Here is an 18,782-nt window from a genome sequence, read left to right as displayed (position 1 = left end):
CCATAAACAGATTTGTGGTTTGACCAACTAGGCAATTGTCCAGGGCCACAAAAGTTTAGAGCAGCTGAAAATCAGTTACCATCATGGGTTTATATATTCGAGTTGATTAAATTTAAAATAACTTCTTATTTTATATATTTAAAATTTATAAAAACATAAAAGGAAACATAAATTTAGAGAAAAAACATAAAATAAATTAACCTTTGAGAATCTAAAATAAAATAATTTGTTTAAAAACATAATCTAAATTAACCTTTGAGTTATACTTGATTAAAAATTTTTATTTGCTTCAAAAATTATACAGATTGTATAAAAATTTCGATTTTTAATATTATCTACATAATTTTTGAAGCGAAAGAAGTCTTAAAAGTATATCTTTTCTTTTCTGTTTCTTGGTATTATTCATTTTATCTTTCAGTTATTCTTAGATCAGTAAAACAATAATACAAAATCTATCTGACCTTTCATCTCCCTCTCAACTTATAGGGTTGCCGAACTTTCCCACTTTCCCTTTTATATATATATGGTCTCACTTTGTGATGATAATTACAATAATCTCTCACATTTTCAACTGTTTAGTGAATATCAACTTAACTGCAAGAGGTAAGTTTTTATATTGTTTTGAATTAGCAAAAAAAAAAATTTTTTATTTCAAATTGGAACAATTTTTTATTATTAAGTTTCAACAAACTAGGGATGACATGAGTCTCGCTAATCATTTTGAAGTTTTAATTATATTTATTGTAAGTTTATTAAAGCAGAAGTGACCAACACCCTCTGGCTGATAGAGGCATCCCTCTCCCCTTCTGTTCAGCAAAAAATTAAAATACCTGTAATATTTAAAACCGCAATTTTTTAGTCACGTCTAAACGCAATGGAGAATCTCTCAATTATTTCATTGTGAATAATATCTTGTAAGACCTCATTTTCAGAAGATAAATTTAATTTTGATAAAAATCACAGCAAAAATAATACTGAAAAAAATACCATAGAGGATAAATAATGAAATTATTAATTAATTGATTAATTAACTTTACTAAAAAACGGTTATGCGATGCTTGCTTTAACAATTTATTAAACACCCAAATTAATTTGGGTTGTTGAGTTCAACCTCAACAACCCAATCAAATTTATTAAATATCTATTTGAAAGTAATAAGGTATTTTTTTTGGAAAAAAACTCTATTAATACATATTCAATTAATACACGTATAATATGCGAGAATTATTTTAAAGTTCACTGAACTTTTTTTTAAAATTATTTTTCTATATTTTTCACTTATGTCTGTATATCTCTGTAGCATTATCAACCTTAATTTATCAATCAAAATATTAAAAATTCCCGTGCAACAAAACTGCTGGTTTTAAATGTGTTCTCCAATTTGTTATATTCATTGTAACGATGTGAATTGATAATAATAAAATTGATTGGAAAAATATCACCCATTAATATGATGATATCACCCCATGCAAATACAAAAAATGCCCTGAGTTATTAACAATCAAAGCCTACTAAGATACTGACTATTATTAGTAAACTACATTAACAATGTACTCTATTGCGGTTAATTTTGCGATAAATTATGAATATTTTCAAAAAAGATGAAATATTTCCTTTTTTAGACATAACATCACTTTTTATATATACTTAACTTTTAATACTTATTTTTAATTGTAAATACAATTATATAATAATATCGTTTTAAATAAATTATAATCTAACAGTAATCTTTCAGAGGGTTAATCGTCTGACGTGTTAAAAACATCGATAAAAATCATTAAATGTTTTAAAAAATTTATAAAAAAATAACTCGTTAAAAAAGAATTATGTTTGTTTTGAATCACAATAAAATAAAATAACTGTTATTAGTGAGATTAAGAACAGCTTTAGAGCTAAAAAACCCTAATCAATTTGTTAAAGAAAATGAAGTTGGGAAGATTACTTTCAACAAACTTTAAATAAATCCTTATAGATTAGATTATTTTTCGAAATATTTAATTGGGTAATTTCACTTCAAGAAGAAGAAGATCACGAATACCCACACTTGACCTATAACGTCAGAGCCAGCTGATCGTTTATAAGCAAAATGACGTGTAAAAGTTGAGCTAAGTTCTGAGCTAGTTAAACACAGCTCCGTAGCAAACATCGAAATTTCTAAAATATAATTCTTTCTCAGCTACATCTTTTACTACATCTTTTCCCAGCTACATCTTTTTATGGATATATTATTTATTTTTTTTACATATATTATATTAAAACAGTAATATAGTTTTGTTTTGTATGCCTGGCAACTACGATGCATAATTAGTTTGTTAATGCTCTACATGGCTTTGTATGTCCCTTTGTGTTAAGTAAGAAAAATATAGTGAAAGAATTGAAATATTTGTGAAAGAATGTAGAATGTGTAACGTAAGAGAATCGATACTTGACAGGGTTTGATAAATTGAAATAGAATAGAAAGAACAGTTGCTGACGTAAATAAATGCCACGTTTCAACAAGCAATGAGGATCGAGATACACCAGTTGCATGTATCTCATTATGTTCGAATAATTTGATTACATTAAATTTAGATTAAACGGCCGGAATCGAATCGAACATTAATATTTATATAAAAATGAATGCGGTGCTTTTTTTCGGTGTTTTTCCAGTGCCTTTTTTCTGTGAAGGGAGAGTCTTTTTCTTGGTTCCCTTTATCTGGATTTTCTTCCAATGTTTTTTATTTCAGCGACCTTTTTTTCCACCAAAAATTTTATTAAATGAACTAGGTTAGAAGGAACAAACGTAATGCAGAAATAGAGTGCAGTTTTTTTTTAAATGATTTTATTAGGTTCCTTAAATTAAGATTGAATTCCAATGCATCACGATGAAACATTTTATGAATAAAAATGACAAATCTGTTATTTGTTAATTTTCATTTTTCCTCTCAGTTTTAAATGCATTTTTTTTTCAGGTGTTTGAAATAAATAGATATTCCAAATCAAAGAAAGATGATTGTTATTGTGACACTTATGGCCTTTTTGGTTGTGCATGATTCCCTTGCACTAAACCCCAATTATCGTAAGTAAAAGAAAATATTTTGGAGAAGAAAAAAAAAACATTTTTTCTAAGCATTTGTAAATTATTTATGAATAAGTTGAACCCCATTATAGTGAACTTCCTGTAGACATAGTCATAAGTTCACTAAAATCGAATGGTTCGCTGTATCCAAATTCTTTGACTAATTATTTTTTTAGCATTAATAGTATTGTTGGATATTGTGATTACGATATTACATAACTTGCTTATAAATGATTAAATAGATTATAAATCAAACATTAATGCAAAAGAAAATTACTTTATTTTTTCGTTTAAGGGTAGAAATAAGTGATTTGCGATTGACTACAATTCGAATTAAAGCTGGGTCTGTCAACTTTCGTATTATTAATTTGTAAGGAACCCAGTATCTTCTGGTCATCAATTTGATTAAATGAAAGAAAAAATTCAAAATATTTAATGCCGATTTCACTTTCGAGATAAAAGTAAGCGTAATTTAAGGGTAAAAAAAGGAATGTGGTGCTTAACAACTTGTTCACTCTAATGTAAAAACTAATAACATGCAAGAGTAAGATATGACGAAATGAATAAAATGCAGTAATTTACAATCGTCAACTTCTTGAGCCACGGTGGCTCAGGGAATAGAGCGCTCGCCTCCCAATGTGTTGATCTGGGTTCGAATCCCAGCGATAGTAGGTTGATACAGATTCCGCATCCGGCTCGCACCAACCACATTGCTGACGTAAAATACGTTCAGTGGTAGACTGATCATGGGTTAGTCCCCGTGACGTAAAGTTAACCGTGGGAGGCAAATGCGAGTTAGTTTCATCAGAAAGCCCTTCACGTAGTCATCTAGGAATTGTGTTCTATGTTGGGTTCAAAATTACGAGGATATGAAGTTGAACATTAGCAGTCGCAAACTCTTAACATGGGGTCGGCTGTTCAACGACAGTTATAAAATTAAATCTCCAACTTATGCAAATTCAAAGTTGGAGAAATGTAATAAAAAATACTCAAACTACTAATTTTAAGCTTCCTACTGTAAATGTATGAAATAAAAGTATAAAATAACGTTTACTTAAATGGTGGGAGCTCAGAAGGAACCAGTAAAAAATCTCACTATTACGGACTGTTCACTAAATCCCTGGTTTTGGCGGTGTATGACTGTAGCTTGTATTAGCACTGTTGCCTGCATTTGTATAGCTTGTATTAGCGTTATATATTTTCTGTTTTAATGGCATATGGAATTTCAACTAAATTTTTTTTCATGCGATGCTTTGCAAAGGGTAAGAAAATAATAGTGTATTTAAGTACATACGAGAAAGCAAACAAGAAAACGAACAATAATATGAGATAAAAAATTTAATTTCTCTTGACGGTGTTATTAAGTTTAAATTGGTTTCTGTACTCGTACACATTAAAAGAACCTTGGATTTGGATCTTTGGATTTGGGAATAAAGTTTTATATTTTATAACCATCCACTGTGGGCCAGAAGATCATGATCTTTGGCCAAAAGTCAAAAATTAAATTTTCAACTAAAATAAATCTAGGTAGTTTTAATAGTGCCCAAATTAAGAATTCATAATCATTCCAAACATTATAATTTACTTTTTGGACTGACGGGAGTACAATGTAATAAAAAATATGTTTAAAAAATTTTTTTTAATGTAACTTATAAATTTTTATTTCAGAAATATATATAGGAATTTCACCTTACTGTTACATTTTTATCAGAGTAATTAGTCTGAAACTATGGTACAATTTTTCAATTTGTTGGATTAGTTAATACTCTTGACAAACTTATAGTTTATATCTTATCATTTGGCATTTTACAATGTTTGAATGACTTTCGAAACTTAGTTCCAAAAAGTTCCACGAGGTAATTAACTAAACTTAATTAGCTTTTCTTTGTTGTCTTCTTGGATGTTTCTCTTTTCGAAAAAATCTGCCCCATTTTGCCCATATTGCAAAGGTGGACTAAATATACCGAAAAACATAAATTATATTTTTGTTTCATGTTTTCGCGTTATTTTATAATTAATTCGCATTATTTTGTAATATTATTTCGGAAATATAATTTGCTTTTCATTTTTAATATAAAATTACGAAAATTATTAATATTTCATGCTATATTTAATTATTTAAACGTTTTGTATATTTAATTATTTAAACGTACTATATTATTTTTTTTTATTTTTGCTCGCCATATTTCAGCCGCCATTTTGTTTTCTTGGGTACTTTTAGTGTATTTCAAAAATTCAACTATCAATTCAATTTACCAGCATATAAAAACCTCTAAATAAAAAATCCCAAATTTTGAAACAAACTTTATCAAAATACTAATTTTGACCACGAAACCTTGGTTGCTGGCCCACTGTGCCATCCGACTCAATTTTGGGTTTACGACTACTAATATCCGACTCCGTATCCTTGTAATTATGAATCAATCCAAAAGACTAGGAAACTCCTGGTACCCAAAGAGGTATGATTTGTTATGGGTGCATGGAGGACTTTGTGACTCGACCGATTGAGCGTGTATCAGTAACCATTTACTGCACGGGGAGTCTTCTGACGGCTGGGATCGAACCCTCAACCTCTTGAACATGAGCCCAGTGCCCTGCCAACGAGGTTATCCTTGCCCTGGGAACAAGGTCTGTTAAACAACAGTATATCTAACCTAAGAGAAAACCTGGGTCACCATAAATTTTACACCCTAGACAATAACCATTGGGAGGTGAGCGCTCTGTCCCCTGAGCTCTAGTATATCAGTAAAAAGAAAAATCTTTATTCATTTTAATCTTAAAAGTCATATTTATTGAAATAATATTTAGTGTATAGAAATATCTGGCGACTCAACTTGCCAAAAATTATAGTACATTTGGTTAAGTCAGACTTTGGCACTGCAGCTGAATTGAAATCTGATTTTGAGATAAGTGCTCTTGAGGCGTTGTAAGTTGCAAAAACAATTCGTTCCATTAGTAATCAAAGTCAGAAAGTGGTAAGTACTGAAGACCAACTAGATATAAGTGAATGAGAGATGGATTTTCCTCAAACTTCAAAACACCTTTTTCCCATCAACTATCCAGTGAGAAATTCTAGAAATAGTACTAAAAAATCAGAAAAAATTTCGAATATACATTTACATTGGCCAAATATAGGAATAAAAGTGGAAGATCAAATCAAAATAAAAAGAAATAAATTACCTTTTACATTAACTTCAGAAAAAGGAAGAAAATTTTAAGAGACTGAAAGAGCTGAAAAAAAGTTAAAGCAAGAAAGTATGATGAAAAGAAAAAAAAATATTTAAAAGGATGAAAAAAAGCTTCAAAATTATGGGGGAAAAGATTAAACAAAACGCGATAAAATAATAGTAATAAAATATCATCGGATTACACAATGATAAACATTCATGATTTAGACTCGATTATTAAAGTGTGAGAAAGAAAATTAAAAATATTATTTTATTTTGTATTGAACCCCATTTTGCTTTTCATTTCATGATTGAAAAAAAAGCAAAATTTTTCACGTTAACTGTGGTTAGATGTTATAATTCCAAGAAAGAAAACCTTGTTTTTAGACATTTGTATGGCCTATGAATTCCTAAACAGCATAAAAAATTCTCAAACTTAAGTGTTCTTTCACTGGAAAATTTATTGTTCATTCACTGATAAGAGCTGTTCCTTCACTTGGTCATCTTACTACTTATTATTTGAATCACCAAAAGCTTAAAACAATATTATGTAAGTTCTCCAATTTTTTTTACATGATTCTGTATTTAATAACAAATATATTGGCACTGCCATTTAGCTAAAATTACAAATTTTGAAATTTTTATGATTTTTTTAAAGGCAAGATAATTTTAAGTGTTCCTTCTCTGATTAGTTTACCCTACTATTTTAATTACTTCAGATGCAATTAAACAATCTACATCACCGATAGCTTGCTTAGCATTGCATCTTGTGATTTGCAGTTAAAATTTTAATAAATTAATTAATAATACTTCAGTTTTTTTGTTGTTTTTTTTTCATCTGATAGAAAATTAGAAAAGCATATTAGGATAAGAACACGTCGATATTATCTGCTATGTCCACTTTGATCGATGTTTTACATCTTTTCTGTATATGTGCTCAATATCATTTATACCAGGGGTGGCGAACCTTTATTCACCAACGTGCCATTTTTTTCTAAAAAATTGTTTAATGAAATCACAGACGTGCCGTCAAATAATTTTGACTTCATGATTAATGGGAAAATAATAATACTAAATACTCAACTTAAAGTAGCATCAGTGGGACTTCTGTTATTCGCGATCGCAACGAACTATAGGGGGCGTTGTTGTATGAGACGCTTACCTGCGATTTCCATATGAACCGTCATTCAGTTACTCTGGAGACGTCGTTAATGTAGCGTGTAGCATTGCAACGTTCCTTCTTTAATGTGGCTTATTAAATTTAAAAAAGAAAAATGCTTGATCTTCTTTCTTGTACAACCGAAAACAAAATGGTATCTCTTTTTATTAGAGAAGGAATATCCAAAACACATCGGAAAAATATTTGTACATTAACAGAAAAAAATATGTATATTCTTAAAAGAGTTAAAACCTAATGCCCGAGAAATAGTATTACTAAATTTAATGATATAACATGAAAGGCCCATTTAAACTTTACATTCTATAGTTTTAAGAATCATATTAGTTCAAAAATTAAAATGAACAAAAAGTATACATAAGCCTCATAATTTTATGCAATTTAATTTTGTAAACAACGTTTTGTGACAACAATTTTTATCAAAAAATTTCAAGTTTCAATAAAAATCATTATTTAGAAACTAAGAAACGTAAAATAAAGAATGCTGACGAAACAAAAAACAAAAAAAAAAAAAACAATTCTTTTTTGTCGCCATTTTTAGTGCTACGAATATTCGTCTTTGGGATTTGCCAAAAACAAAACAAGATGCAATTTTATTTTTTCAGGAGGGAAATATTTTACCGAAAAAATGAAAATGTACCAATTCCCACAACATAAAACTTTATCTTGGCAAACGTACGTTTTGGAAATGTTATTTCATTTGGAATCTTATTCATCAGAGTTCATATGGCGATATGATTGTTTTGAATCTATGCTAAACTCTATATCGGCTCATTTTCCACCGAAATCCAATTAACTATTTTGATTTCAAATAAAGTGTTTTATTTTATGAACTGTCGCAAAAATTTTAAGTGTAGATTGGCGGCACTTAAAAACCGCCAAATCTGTAGCGGCGGTGGCGTTAATACGTCGTAAGTACCGAATTTTTATTCCATACTTTTCTGAATCATATTATTTCAAACATTGGAATATACAAGAAGTATACATAAACACATAATGTTATACCATTTAATTTTTCAAAAGTATTTTGAGAACAATTTTTATCAAAAAATTATAAACTAAAAAACGGAAAATAAAGAATTCTTAGGATAAAAAAAACGATTTTAAGAATTATTAACATTGAAATAAAAACTTTCATATTGTTTCTTTTTTTATTATTCTTATAGTTCTTAATCAGACGTAAAAAACCATTCTGTAGAGAACCATCATCAAATGAAAAAAAAATATTTACAAGCAAATTTTTTATTGTAAAAATCATTGCACTTACCTGATTTATGATTCCCGGAGAATTCCAAAATGATAAGTTCCTTATTTGAAAACTTTATTCTCAAATAATAGATACATAGTTTATACCTTCATTACTTTTAGATAACATACTACACAGCAAAATTTTATAATTGATATGAATTTGAATATGTAGCTAAAAACAGAATAGCTGAATTCTAGTTGAACTTATTCTTTCAAAATTAAAAAAAACTTACCAAGAAAACGATTTAAATTAATTAAGAATCAGCACAAATGGCACTATTTCAAGTAACCTGGATAATTTTTTATTGTTGTTTTCCGAATTATATGGATACAGAAATATATAATATTCTATAACGAAGAAGAATATGCTATAACTATTACAATTCTGTATGTTCTGAATTCATATTTATTCACTGGAATGACGAAAGCAATGTTGATTTCACTTTAATTCGTAATGAATTGAAGACAGAAGAAATGCATTTTACCTTAATACACACATCTGTAACAGTATCCGAAATCGGAAGTCATCAGTTGCAAGTTTGTTGATAATAGAAATTAAAAATTATTGAGGAATTTTTCTTCAAATGTTTGGCGTGTTCTGTTCCTGAAAGATTTACTAATATTCTGGAGATTTTTTTCAAGTTCTTCGGCCTTTTCCTTAGGGAAATTTTGTTTCTTATTTGCTGCTAAAAAATGGCGTCTGATTCAGTCAATGACTTTGATGGAACTAAATGAAAACGTGATAAATTAATGTCCGATATTTACAGGCTCCCGCTAGACGGCGTACTCGAGCGTTGCGATCGCGAATTGTTAACAATGACTTAAACAAAAAGTTTTATTTTAACTGATAAATACTATGTTATAATTTTAACTTTTTCTATGACTATACTCATTTTCTTACTCTTTGTTTTTTATACATTTTATATTTTTGTGATAAAATAAAGAACTTATAGTTGTTCTGCTTCTGAACACTGATGAAAACGCAAAATGATGGGCTTCATCAACAATCAAAAATATATACATTTATTTTACAAATTCCATATTAGGGTGGAGCCATTCAGAGAATTAAAAATACAAAATGATCTTTAGCGAAGCCGATGCTTTACATCCGGCGCTCAGTGGCAGACTACTATCTCATATTGTTTTACAACACATGGTTTTAGCCCTTTTGTGGGAAAGACTTTAAAACACAACTTACAACAGTTACTTTTCTCAACAACTGAAATTTAGAATAGTGTGATTAAGAAAAATATGTGAACTGTTTGCAATTTCAAATTAATATTGAAATGTACAGGTTTAGAATTTTCTACAGTGAAAAGTTTTCGGAACTTCAGTGTTCAAAAAAGTATACAAAAGCTAGACGTTAAGAACGTATCCAATGAGCGAGTAAAGCGAGCATCGGATTGCGAAGCAATCCGAAATGAACTGCGAAAGCAGTTCCGGGGGTTGGCGAGCACCAGCGAGCAGAGGGCGAAGCCTCCTAGTATTATATAAAACGCTAATACGTACGTATGTATGTATGTATCAATAAAACCGATGATATTTCTTTTCTCGCGCTGGCAACAGTTTTAATTTTTAATGGATTGGATTCGGCGCGCAAGAGCACGTAGTGAGCAACCAGATAACAATAACCAGAGTGAGCATTATCAGGTTGTTCAATTCAGATTCATGCACTAAAAATATGACAATATTTAATTTAAACTCAATTGGGTATAATATGAAAAAAACACAACTACTTCGATTTAGTAGGAACAACATATTACGCAATGCTAAACGAATGGAATTTAGTTGTTGTTTATTTAGTTATTGTTATTAGTAGTTGTTGTTATTTGTTTTAGTTGTTGTTGTTTATTTAGTTGTATTTAGTTTTATTAACTTTTCTTCATAATGCAATAAAATCTGGCGAGCAGCTATTTAAACGATCGAACACTTCGTTTGTTTATTTGTGGCTTGAAGTTAGGCTCGCAGAAAATGCCGTTCATGGGTTAAATTTAGTAGGAACAACACAACCTGTGACGTAGGCTATATTATACCCAATTAGGAATTAATTAATTAATTGAAGTGAGAATGCTTTAAAAGGCCACTGTTGAATTGATATTTTTCTACTGGGAGCTACCTAAACGTCTAAAAAACGTTTAAGTGTTTGTATTGAATGCATTGAATTTTTTTATATTTCGCGTTTATTTATGCATTGCATTTTCACGCTTTAAAATGCAGAATATTAGTGAAGCAATATTTAATAATTTATTTTGATAATATGTTTCTTATTTAGCTAATGTTTTGATTTTTTCACCATGTACAGTCCGCAAAAAAAAAAAAGATATCACCCTGAATAACTTTTGTTCTAATGATCGGATTTTCACGATCTAAGTGTCAATCTTAATGGTTCCCGGGGGTGACCTCAAATATGCTAATTAATTAGTGCTAACTATTAATTAAGTTACGAAATCAGACACAAAAACGTACTTTCTCTGAATAAACATGTATTTTTTTTTACATATTTGGAATCCTGACCCTTAAAATAGGGGGGGTAGACAAAATTTCGAAAAAAATGGGTTGTAAATTAGGTCGCAATAGGGATTTATATATCTGGCGATGGTTTAAAAATATGCCAAATTACCTCGCCATAGAAGGGGAAATAATTTATAACAACCATAAAGAAACTGAATGAATGACAAGATGGGAAAAGATAGTGCTTCTCGTTGCTAAGCAACCAAAAGAATTTTTCACGTTGCTTTCTGGGCTTTTTTTTTTTTTTTTAAATCTCCTTTAAAAGGGAAATTTAAATAAATTAATAAATTATTTTTGATTCTCCAAGATTATAGAATCTTTGAATTTTTATCTGACATTATTTATTTTTGTAAAGCTGTTTTAATGTAATTTGTATGACAGTTTTGAATTAAAACCAAATTTTCATAAGTTATCATAAATTTATGAAGAGTTGTAGGGTGAAATGCTTTTGCCCCGCACTTCGAGTTTCTTAGGAAAGGAAAAAAAAGTGATCAAGCAAAGGTGGACCTGAAAAAAGATAGCTATTCTGATGCATAATCGCAAAATTTTATAGAAATCACGGTATTTATTTTCGATAAAATTGTAAAACTTAATAAATGTTATAAGGCATTTTAAAAGCATTTTGATATATATATATATATATATATATACATATATATATATATATATATATATATATATATATATATATATATATATATATATATATATATATATATATATATATATATATATATATATATATATATATATATATATATATATATATAATAATAATAAATAAAAACAAAAAAAAACACGAAGAAAATTACGAAAAATAATAAGTTTTATTTATTGCGCATAAGCTGCAAGTAAATAGAACTCATAAAATAAGTAAATAAGTTCAAAATGTAGAAAAAACTTGGGAAAAATTACGGAACAATAAAAAAGAGGGGAAGAAAAATAATAATAAAAAATAAAACAGCAAGAAACCGGAAAAAAAATTCTAAAAATATCCGGAAAATAAAAGATATAATCTTTTCATCAGCTTACACGATTATATCAGCAAAAAAATAGTACTTTCTATTATTGTATCAATATAGCCAAAGTAAAATATATCAATGCAATAGTTTGAGAAGCACTCAAAAAAATTTTACAAAAAAATTACAAACATAATGGAACACAATAAGTAAAAATATCAAGCGAAATCAGAAAATTAAGTATAAAGAAGAAACAGAATAAAACATGAAACGAAATCTATAAAGCGAGCTGCGAATTCAAATGAACTTATTACATGAACGTGAAATTTTTAAAGAATTATTTAAAATATTTTCGAAAAAGATTGCCACATTACAAACGCACTGTCTTGGCTGACCGCCCTCTTATAACCCTAAACTTTGGCGATCAGCTGAAATGGGTGATTGCCAAACGAAATCTATCGCCAACTGCTTGGATGCCCGCTTTTTGAACGTGATTGAAAATGGCGAAAATGTTTGAGCTGGACGTACTCGGAATGATTAAGCAATGAAACGAATTCGCTAGGTAAGTCATATTTTTAATTGTAAATTTACTATATTATCTCCAATGTTCTTTCGAATGCTAAGAGCTGCACCATTTGCTCAATTAATTCAAAATGCCTTGGATATTTTTACTTGCTACCCATATATTGCAACTACTGAAATCAGTTATTTTGCATCTATAGTTTCCTGTCATATCATAAACAAAATTATTTTTCAAAGCCATTTTCTAGATTTGATTGAGCTGGATTTTATATTTTGTCATCATGAAAATTTTATTTACAGGTAATTCTTATTAATTAAAGATTTATAATATAAGTGTATGTTTTAAAAGCATTATATTTTAAAAAATCATGAGATTTTGTTAATATTAAGAGATCATACTAAATTTCCTGAAAATGCAAAGATTTAGAATTTAAATTACATAGTTTGTTTTCCTTTATGTGTAAAATTTATGTATTTTTGAAAATCATAAACCAAAAGAAAAAATTTTCATTTATCAAAGTTTTTCCATGTTTCCAGAAATCTTTAGTTAGATTGTCTAAAATTAGCAACGCAGTTTAGTAATGAAATTTCTTAAATTTAAATGAGTTGATTTACGTTTATTTCAGAGACATAATACAAAGAGATTTTTTTTCTAGAAAATATATTAATTAAATTTTATTTTGATAGGAAGCTTTTGTATTGAATTTTCTTCATAACAGGGGAGAGTTCTTAAATCATATTCAAAATAGTTTTGTTTCAATTTTATTATAAACTTATGTTAAAAAGAAATTCTAAATATGAATCTGTAAAGAAACAGAAAAATTCTTATTTTGAATTTTAGATAATATTTATCATTTTCGTTCACAATTACTGCTCTTATTATTCTTTTAGATTGTCTAAACTATTACATAAATTATGAGCATGCATACTATAATCAAGAAATTTTATTCTATATGTATCACATTTATGTGCAAAACAATTTGTACACATAATTTAATTTTTATTTCAAATGCATATAAAATTATTATATTTCTTTAGAATATAATTCATATTAACAAATTAATAACAATTTAAATTAACTTATTTAGATTTTAATTTGAAATTAAATTTTTCATTTACTACAAACTATTTATATTTTTTTCTATCTATAATTTTTATTTTCTCAAAATTCCAAGATTTTTTACAGTTAATGTTTAAGTCAAAAACTACTATGTAAACCAAACCTTGCTTATTTCTTCTGTACTTCTGTCCCCTTTACTCTTTTTACTAAGGGATTCCATGGTGACATATTTAACTGTTTTCTTAAATGTTTAACCTTATTGAGATATTGATGTTGTCGCAGATGAATATATTAGCAAAGATGGCATTCATTAAAACTGACAGGGCAATATTCAGTCTGTGAAGAATGTATGACAAAGTTGCTAAAAAGAAAGTGTATGTATACACGACTTTATGTTTACTTATATATATGTTAACTAGATTCATGAAAACATTGTACTCTTGTCTTGACATTTAAGCCTGATCACCACAACTCAGCCCATTCAAACAAGAGAGAGTAGTCAAAGAACTGCATCAGACTTAGCACTTTGATGCTGTAAGGAAAAATATTCAGTAGAAAGTGTTTTTTTCCCTGATATTCTTCTTTGTACTACTTTACACAATGGAGAAAAATGTTTAGAGGCAATAGAATGTTATGAGTTAATTTAAGTACTAATTCTCACAACGGTTGTGGTTCTGCCCCTGAGGGACAGAGGGAAGATCGCTAAGAACATTGCCCCTGAATTATAAATACTCTTTCACTTTAAATATATTTGGTATATACAAAGTAACATTATACAAAACTAAGTAGAGAGATTACTGTAATAAAAATTTGTCTATTGCACAGAGATTCATCTAATTTTATTCTTTTTTTAGCTTAAATGACAGACAGATTAAGAGGAGCCAATACGAGTATTTCAGTTAGTATCAGTAGTTAGTACTATTGCTACTAGTATAATGTTTTTTATTTTGATTATTCAACTAATTGTATATTAACTGTGGCATTTTAAGTGTTTTAGTTTTTTTTCTTCAACTATATTGTTGTAGTATTCTGTTTGCAAATTAAAATTTTAATAAAATAATAAAAGTCAAAATAAATATCTTTTAATGTTTATCAGTATTTGTCTTTAATCAAATGTAGGTTAAGAAAAAGTCAATGTTTTGCTGGTTATTATCTTCCTCTATTATTATTAAACAATAAATTTATTAATATATTTTTTATTTTAATTATTTTAAAAATTATTTATTCTATTTGCTTTATCAATTTTAGAAATTTATTATTTTAGCATTCAATCTCTAAAAATGGTGAAAGATTTTAAAAGTATTTAAATCTTACCTCTTAATAAATGAATTATCATGCATAAGTATTCAACATGGTTGATTTTTACTTATAAAACTTTCAAAGTAATGTAAGGTCTCTTTTTTCTCCCTAAATGACATATGGGCTAAAGAAGAAAACAGAAAAAAAAAGCAATGAAAAGTTTATAAACTTTTATTATTAAACCATATTTTTGTTAATATTGGTTTGATGCTGTGGTTATTTTTTAAAGATTTGTATTTTCCCCTTTAAGGTTAACATAGTTCTTGTATCAGAAAGTTAGTTGTTTATGTTATTTTTTTAAAAATTTCTTATTTCAGCCATCAGTCTGTTACTGTCTGATCGGAAAAACCAGAATTAAGTTTGCAAGTTGTGTGGTATAAGAGACAGTCTAAAAGAAATATGAGGTTTGTTTTTTAATATTTGATTCTATTTAAATTTTACTTGCTGATTTAGTAGTATTAGCATAATTCATAACACAAATATTTATCATGTTTTCAAATAAACTACAGTTACATAGTTTGGGCATAGTTATCCAGTAGCACAGTTTATTACTAGCAGTTTAGATGTAGAAACCATTATTTCTTTCTCTTGAATCTAAAATTCCAGGCGTAGTAATTGTATAATGACTAATGATAAAGTTACAGCTATTTCATTCAATACAATTTCACATTTGCTATGTAAATGGCACACTCACAGGACCAGGCAAAGATTAACTTCAGTTGTTTATACAAAGCGCAAAATTGTTGTTCTGCTGTTAATCTCTTGTAAAAAATTATTGCCCACCACATTTCTACAACTAGTCTCTTTGGTAGGCAGTGCACCCGCCAACCAAGCAGTTGGCTGTAAGGTCGTTTATGTCATATGTAAAGAAAATAATTTTTTTTTAAAAATCTGTGCTATGAGTAACTATTAAATGTTGTGATGTTATGTCCTATGGTTGCCTTTTTCTTAATGCTGTTAGTATTTATGTCTAAACTCTGATGGGTTCTGCAATAGAAATATGAAATAAGGTTAAACAGACACTACCCCTCTCTTTTAGACGTAAGTAACCTGACTAAATTGGAAACCAGCAAAAGAATTGAAAGTCTGAAACCGAGCAACAAACCTGTCATAACAATAATTTATTTAATTTTAGCAATTTAACTCTCATTGACTAAAACCCATAATAACTGTAATACATCTGAATGCTAAAAGATTGAATTGAGAGAATTAGTTCAACCTCATGACAAGTTAGACATATATGGAGGAAGTGGGCCAATTTTTTATTGTTAATAATGGGGGCTTGGTCAACTAGCAAAGCACTAGAGAGATTGTCTAATTGTGGATGTGTGCTCCAATGTTCCGTTGACTGCGTCAACATGAGTGAGCCTGTGAATGTTTTTTTTTTTTTTAATATATATATATGTAATTGCATGTGTGCATGCTTAACACTTTTCCAGTAATTAAAAATATCTTAAAATGTATACTTTTGTGTTGAATGTCACTCTGTTACTCAAGTTGATTCAAGGTAATGTATGCAATCCTTTATAGATTTACAATTTAAAAAGCTGTGCTTTTAGTTATATGCTTAACCATTGATTGAAATCTTTACAAGGTATCTTAATTGCAATACTTATTAGAAGCAACTTGTTCTCTTCTAGCTTTTGCCTGGATTATATATGGAATTATTCTTTACTTATTTAATATAGTTTGTTTTTAATCTAAAAATTTAATTAGTATTCAGATTGCAGCTTGTTCTTCTACTGATGATCCATATTTGTCCCGGGGAATAGTCTCACAGCATTGTCTGCTTAAAGCTTTTCTGTGAGATATGTTTACCAGGACTATGTTTCTACAATGGTTTATGCAGATTTTCATTTACTTTGAAGAATATCTTTGTGCCATAACATGATAACATTTCAGTCATTGATTTTGCAATATGTAATAAATATAATTGTATATTTTTTAAATTCATAAAAAATAATTATGCTCTTTATTGTTTGGCATGGTTTTCAGATATTAATATAATTGAAGTCTTAGATTAAATTCTGACCCACTGCAGAATTTTAAGGTAACATGATTTCTATTTTTTTTTTATCAAGAAAAATGCTTCTATTTTACAGCTGGTTAACCAGACGATAGTTATAAAGAAGACTTTTAGCTGCTCCTTTCCTCAGGATGTTGCCACTAGTAGTGGGCATAGACCTTATATGATGGCACCAGCAAGCACCTTCATAGAGTCAAGCTGGCTACCAATACTCAGATCCAAATTTATAAATTTTTTTCTTCCTATTTTGTACTTTATACATATGCTTATCTCTTAATTACCACTTAAACATAGCTGCCAACTCTACTGGATTAGGCCAGTTTCTCCTGGTTTACTGGTTTCATTAAAATTTCTCCTGGTTTTTGTACATTTTAGAAAATTCCTTAATATTGAGGAAATTTCCTAAAAAAAATCCTTATTGAAATAGAATTTTTGTGCAGATTATTGCTTGAATATTTAAATAAGTATTAATAATTCATAATGATGCAATCCTCATTTATAAAAAATAGTTCAACATTTTTTTTTGTTCAAAAATGTTCAGGTTATTTTTATTCAGAACTCTCTTTTTAATTTAATTAAAAAAATATTTTAACTATCTTTGATGAATTAAATGCCTATTACTATTCAAAATTCTGAGTAAACATCTACTGGATTTTTTCCTATCAGTGTTGGCAGCTATGCTTAAAAAATAAATAAATAAAAAGGTTAAAATAAAGATTATCAAAAGAAAAAGTAACTCATTTATTTATCATTTCTTGAAGATACATATTAAGAGAAATACACTATTTTATAGAATATCTATTCTAGGTATTTAATTAACTTTATATACAAGCAATTCATTTATTTATCATTTCTACTATATCACTACAACTGTTTCAGTTTAAATGATTCTCAAGTTAGAATTTAATGCTACTACATTTAATTAAAAACTTCTTAAATTTAGAAAATACGTCCTAAAGTATGTTAGTAGAAAGCATTGACCAATAGAAGCTAGCACTTGACTTGAAGAAAAGCCGGAGTTACGGGAAAATTTTAATTAAGGAGCTCAAGGATTTTGTATAACTTTGATGATTGTTCTGTCTCTAAAAATTCAATATTGTGCCCTCTTTCCCTGTCTAAGACCTGTATTAGTATTTATCCTTCCTCACGGCAACGACGTTAAATATATATAAAAGAATGCATTAACATGAGACATCAAAAAAAGCAAAATATACTATAAGAAAGAGCCAGAACAGATTTAAAAAGTTATTAAAACTGTTAGCTCAAAAGGCATAATATAAAATTTATTATTTAATTCAGTCATAAAAATATTATACAGTCGTATAAACTTGAAATATAATATTCTGTTATTCTTTAAAAACATTCTAATTTATAAAATTTCAAACACAAACAAGAAAAAAAATAATAAGATTTTTTTTTTGAAAGTGACTGACTTAATTTTAACTGTTAGTTCTTAAGATGACTTTTAAGGATGTGCGAGACATTCCGAAGATTAATACTTCTCGGAAATATTTTTTCAATGCCCACCACTTCGGGCAACATATGTCCTCATGGCACGTAGCAGGCATTATTGTTAATTTCTGTTCTGTTGGTCCTATTAAGGTGGATCAGCGTCATGCTAAAAGCACAGATAAATTACATCTTAGAAGAAAGAATACAGTTTTCCACTTGATTAAAAAAACAAAGCACTATTAATTCAGGTTATAAAGTAGCAGTAACCATGTAATATTAAGCAAATACAAATAATTCATATAA

The 18,782-nt window shown here is 28.3% G+C and overlaps 2 protein-coding genes and 1 long non-coding RNA gene across 3 annotated transcripts in view; 2 read left to right on the top strand and 1 right to left on the bottom strand.

Moving 5' to 3' along the window:
- LOC107437141 (uncharacterized) overlaps positions 1-18,782 on the bottom strand; it is a 134,821-nt gene that overhangs the window by 27,358 nt on the left and 88,681 nt on the right. The gene's annotated exons all lie outside the window — the stretch shown is intronic.
- The window catches only part of LOC107444403 (uncharacterized), a 38,249-nt gene continuing 19,942 nt past the window's right edge, over positions 476-18,782 (top strand). Inside the window, exons 1-2 of the mRNA XM_016058528.5 lie at positions 476-603; positions 2,952-3,058. Coding sequence (XP_015914014.2) covers positions 2,989-3,058 — 70 coding nt within the window. The 5' untranslated portion in view covers positions 476-603; positions 2,952-2,988. The remainder of the gene's footprint in view (positions 604-2,951; positions 3,059-18,782) is intronic.
- LOC147813938 (uncharacterized) lies at positions 12,504-17,763 on the top strand. Its single transcript, XR_015432635.1, has 3 exons — positions 12,504-12,682; positions 15,319-15,405; positions 17,104-17,763. It is a non-coding gene; the product is annotated as an uncharacterized LOC147813938 (long non-coding RNA).

The sequence above is a fragment of the Parasteatoda tepidariorum genome, chromosome 3, assembly GCF_982258835.1.
Source record: "Parasteatoda tepidariorum strain Cologne lab strain chromosome 3, Ptep-v5.0, whole genome shotgun sequence".
Lineage (NCBI taxonomy): Eukaryota > Metazoa > Arthropoda > Arachnida > Araneae > Theridiidae > Parasteatoda > Parasteatoda tepidariorum.
This window is presented reverse-complemented; position numbering and strand designations above follow the sequence as displayed.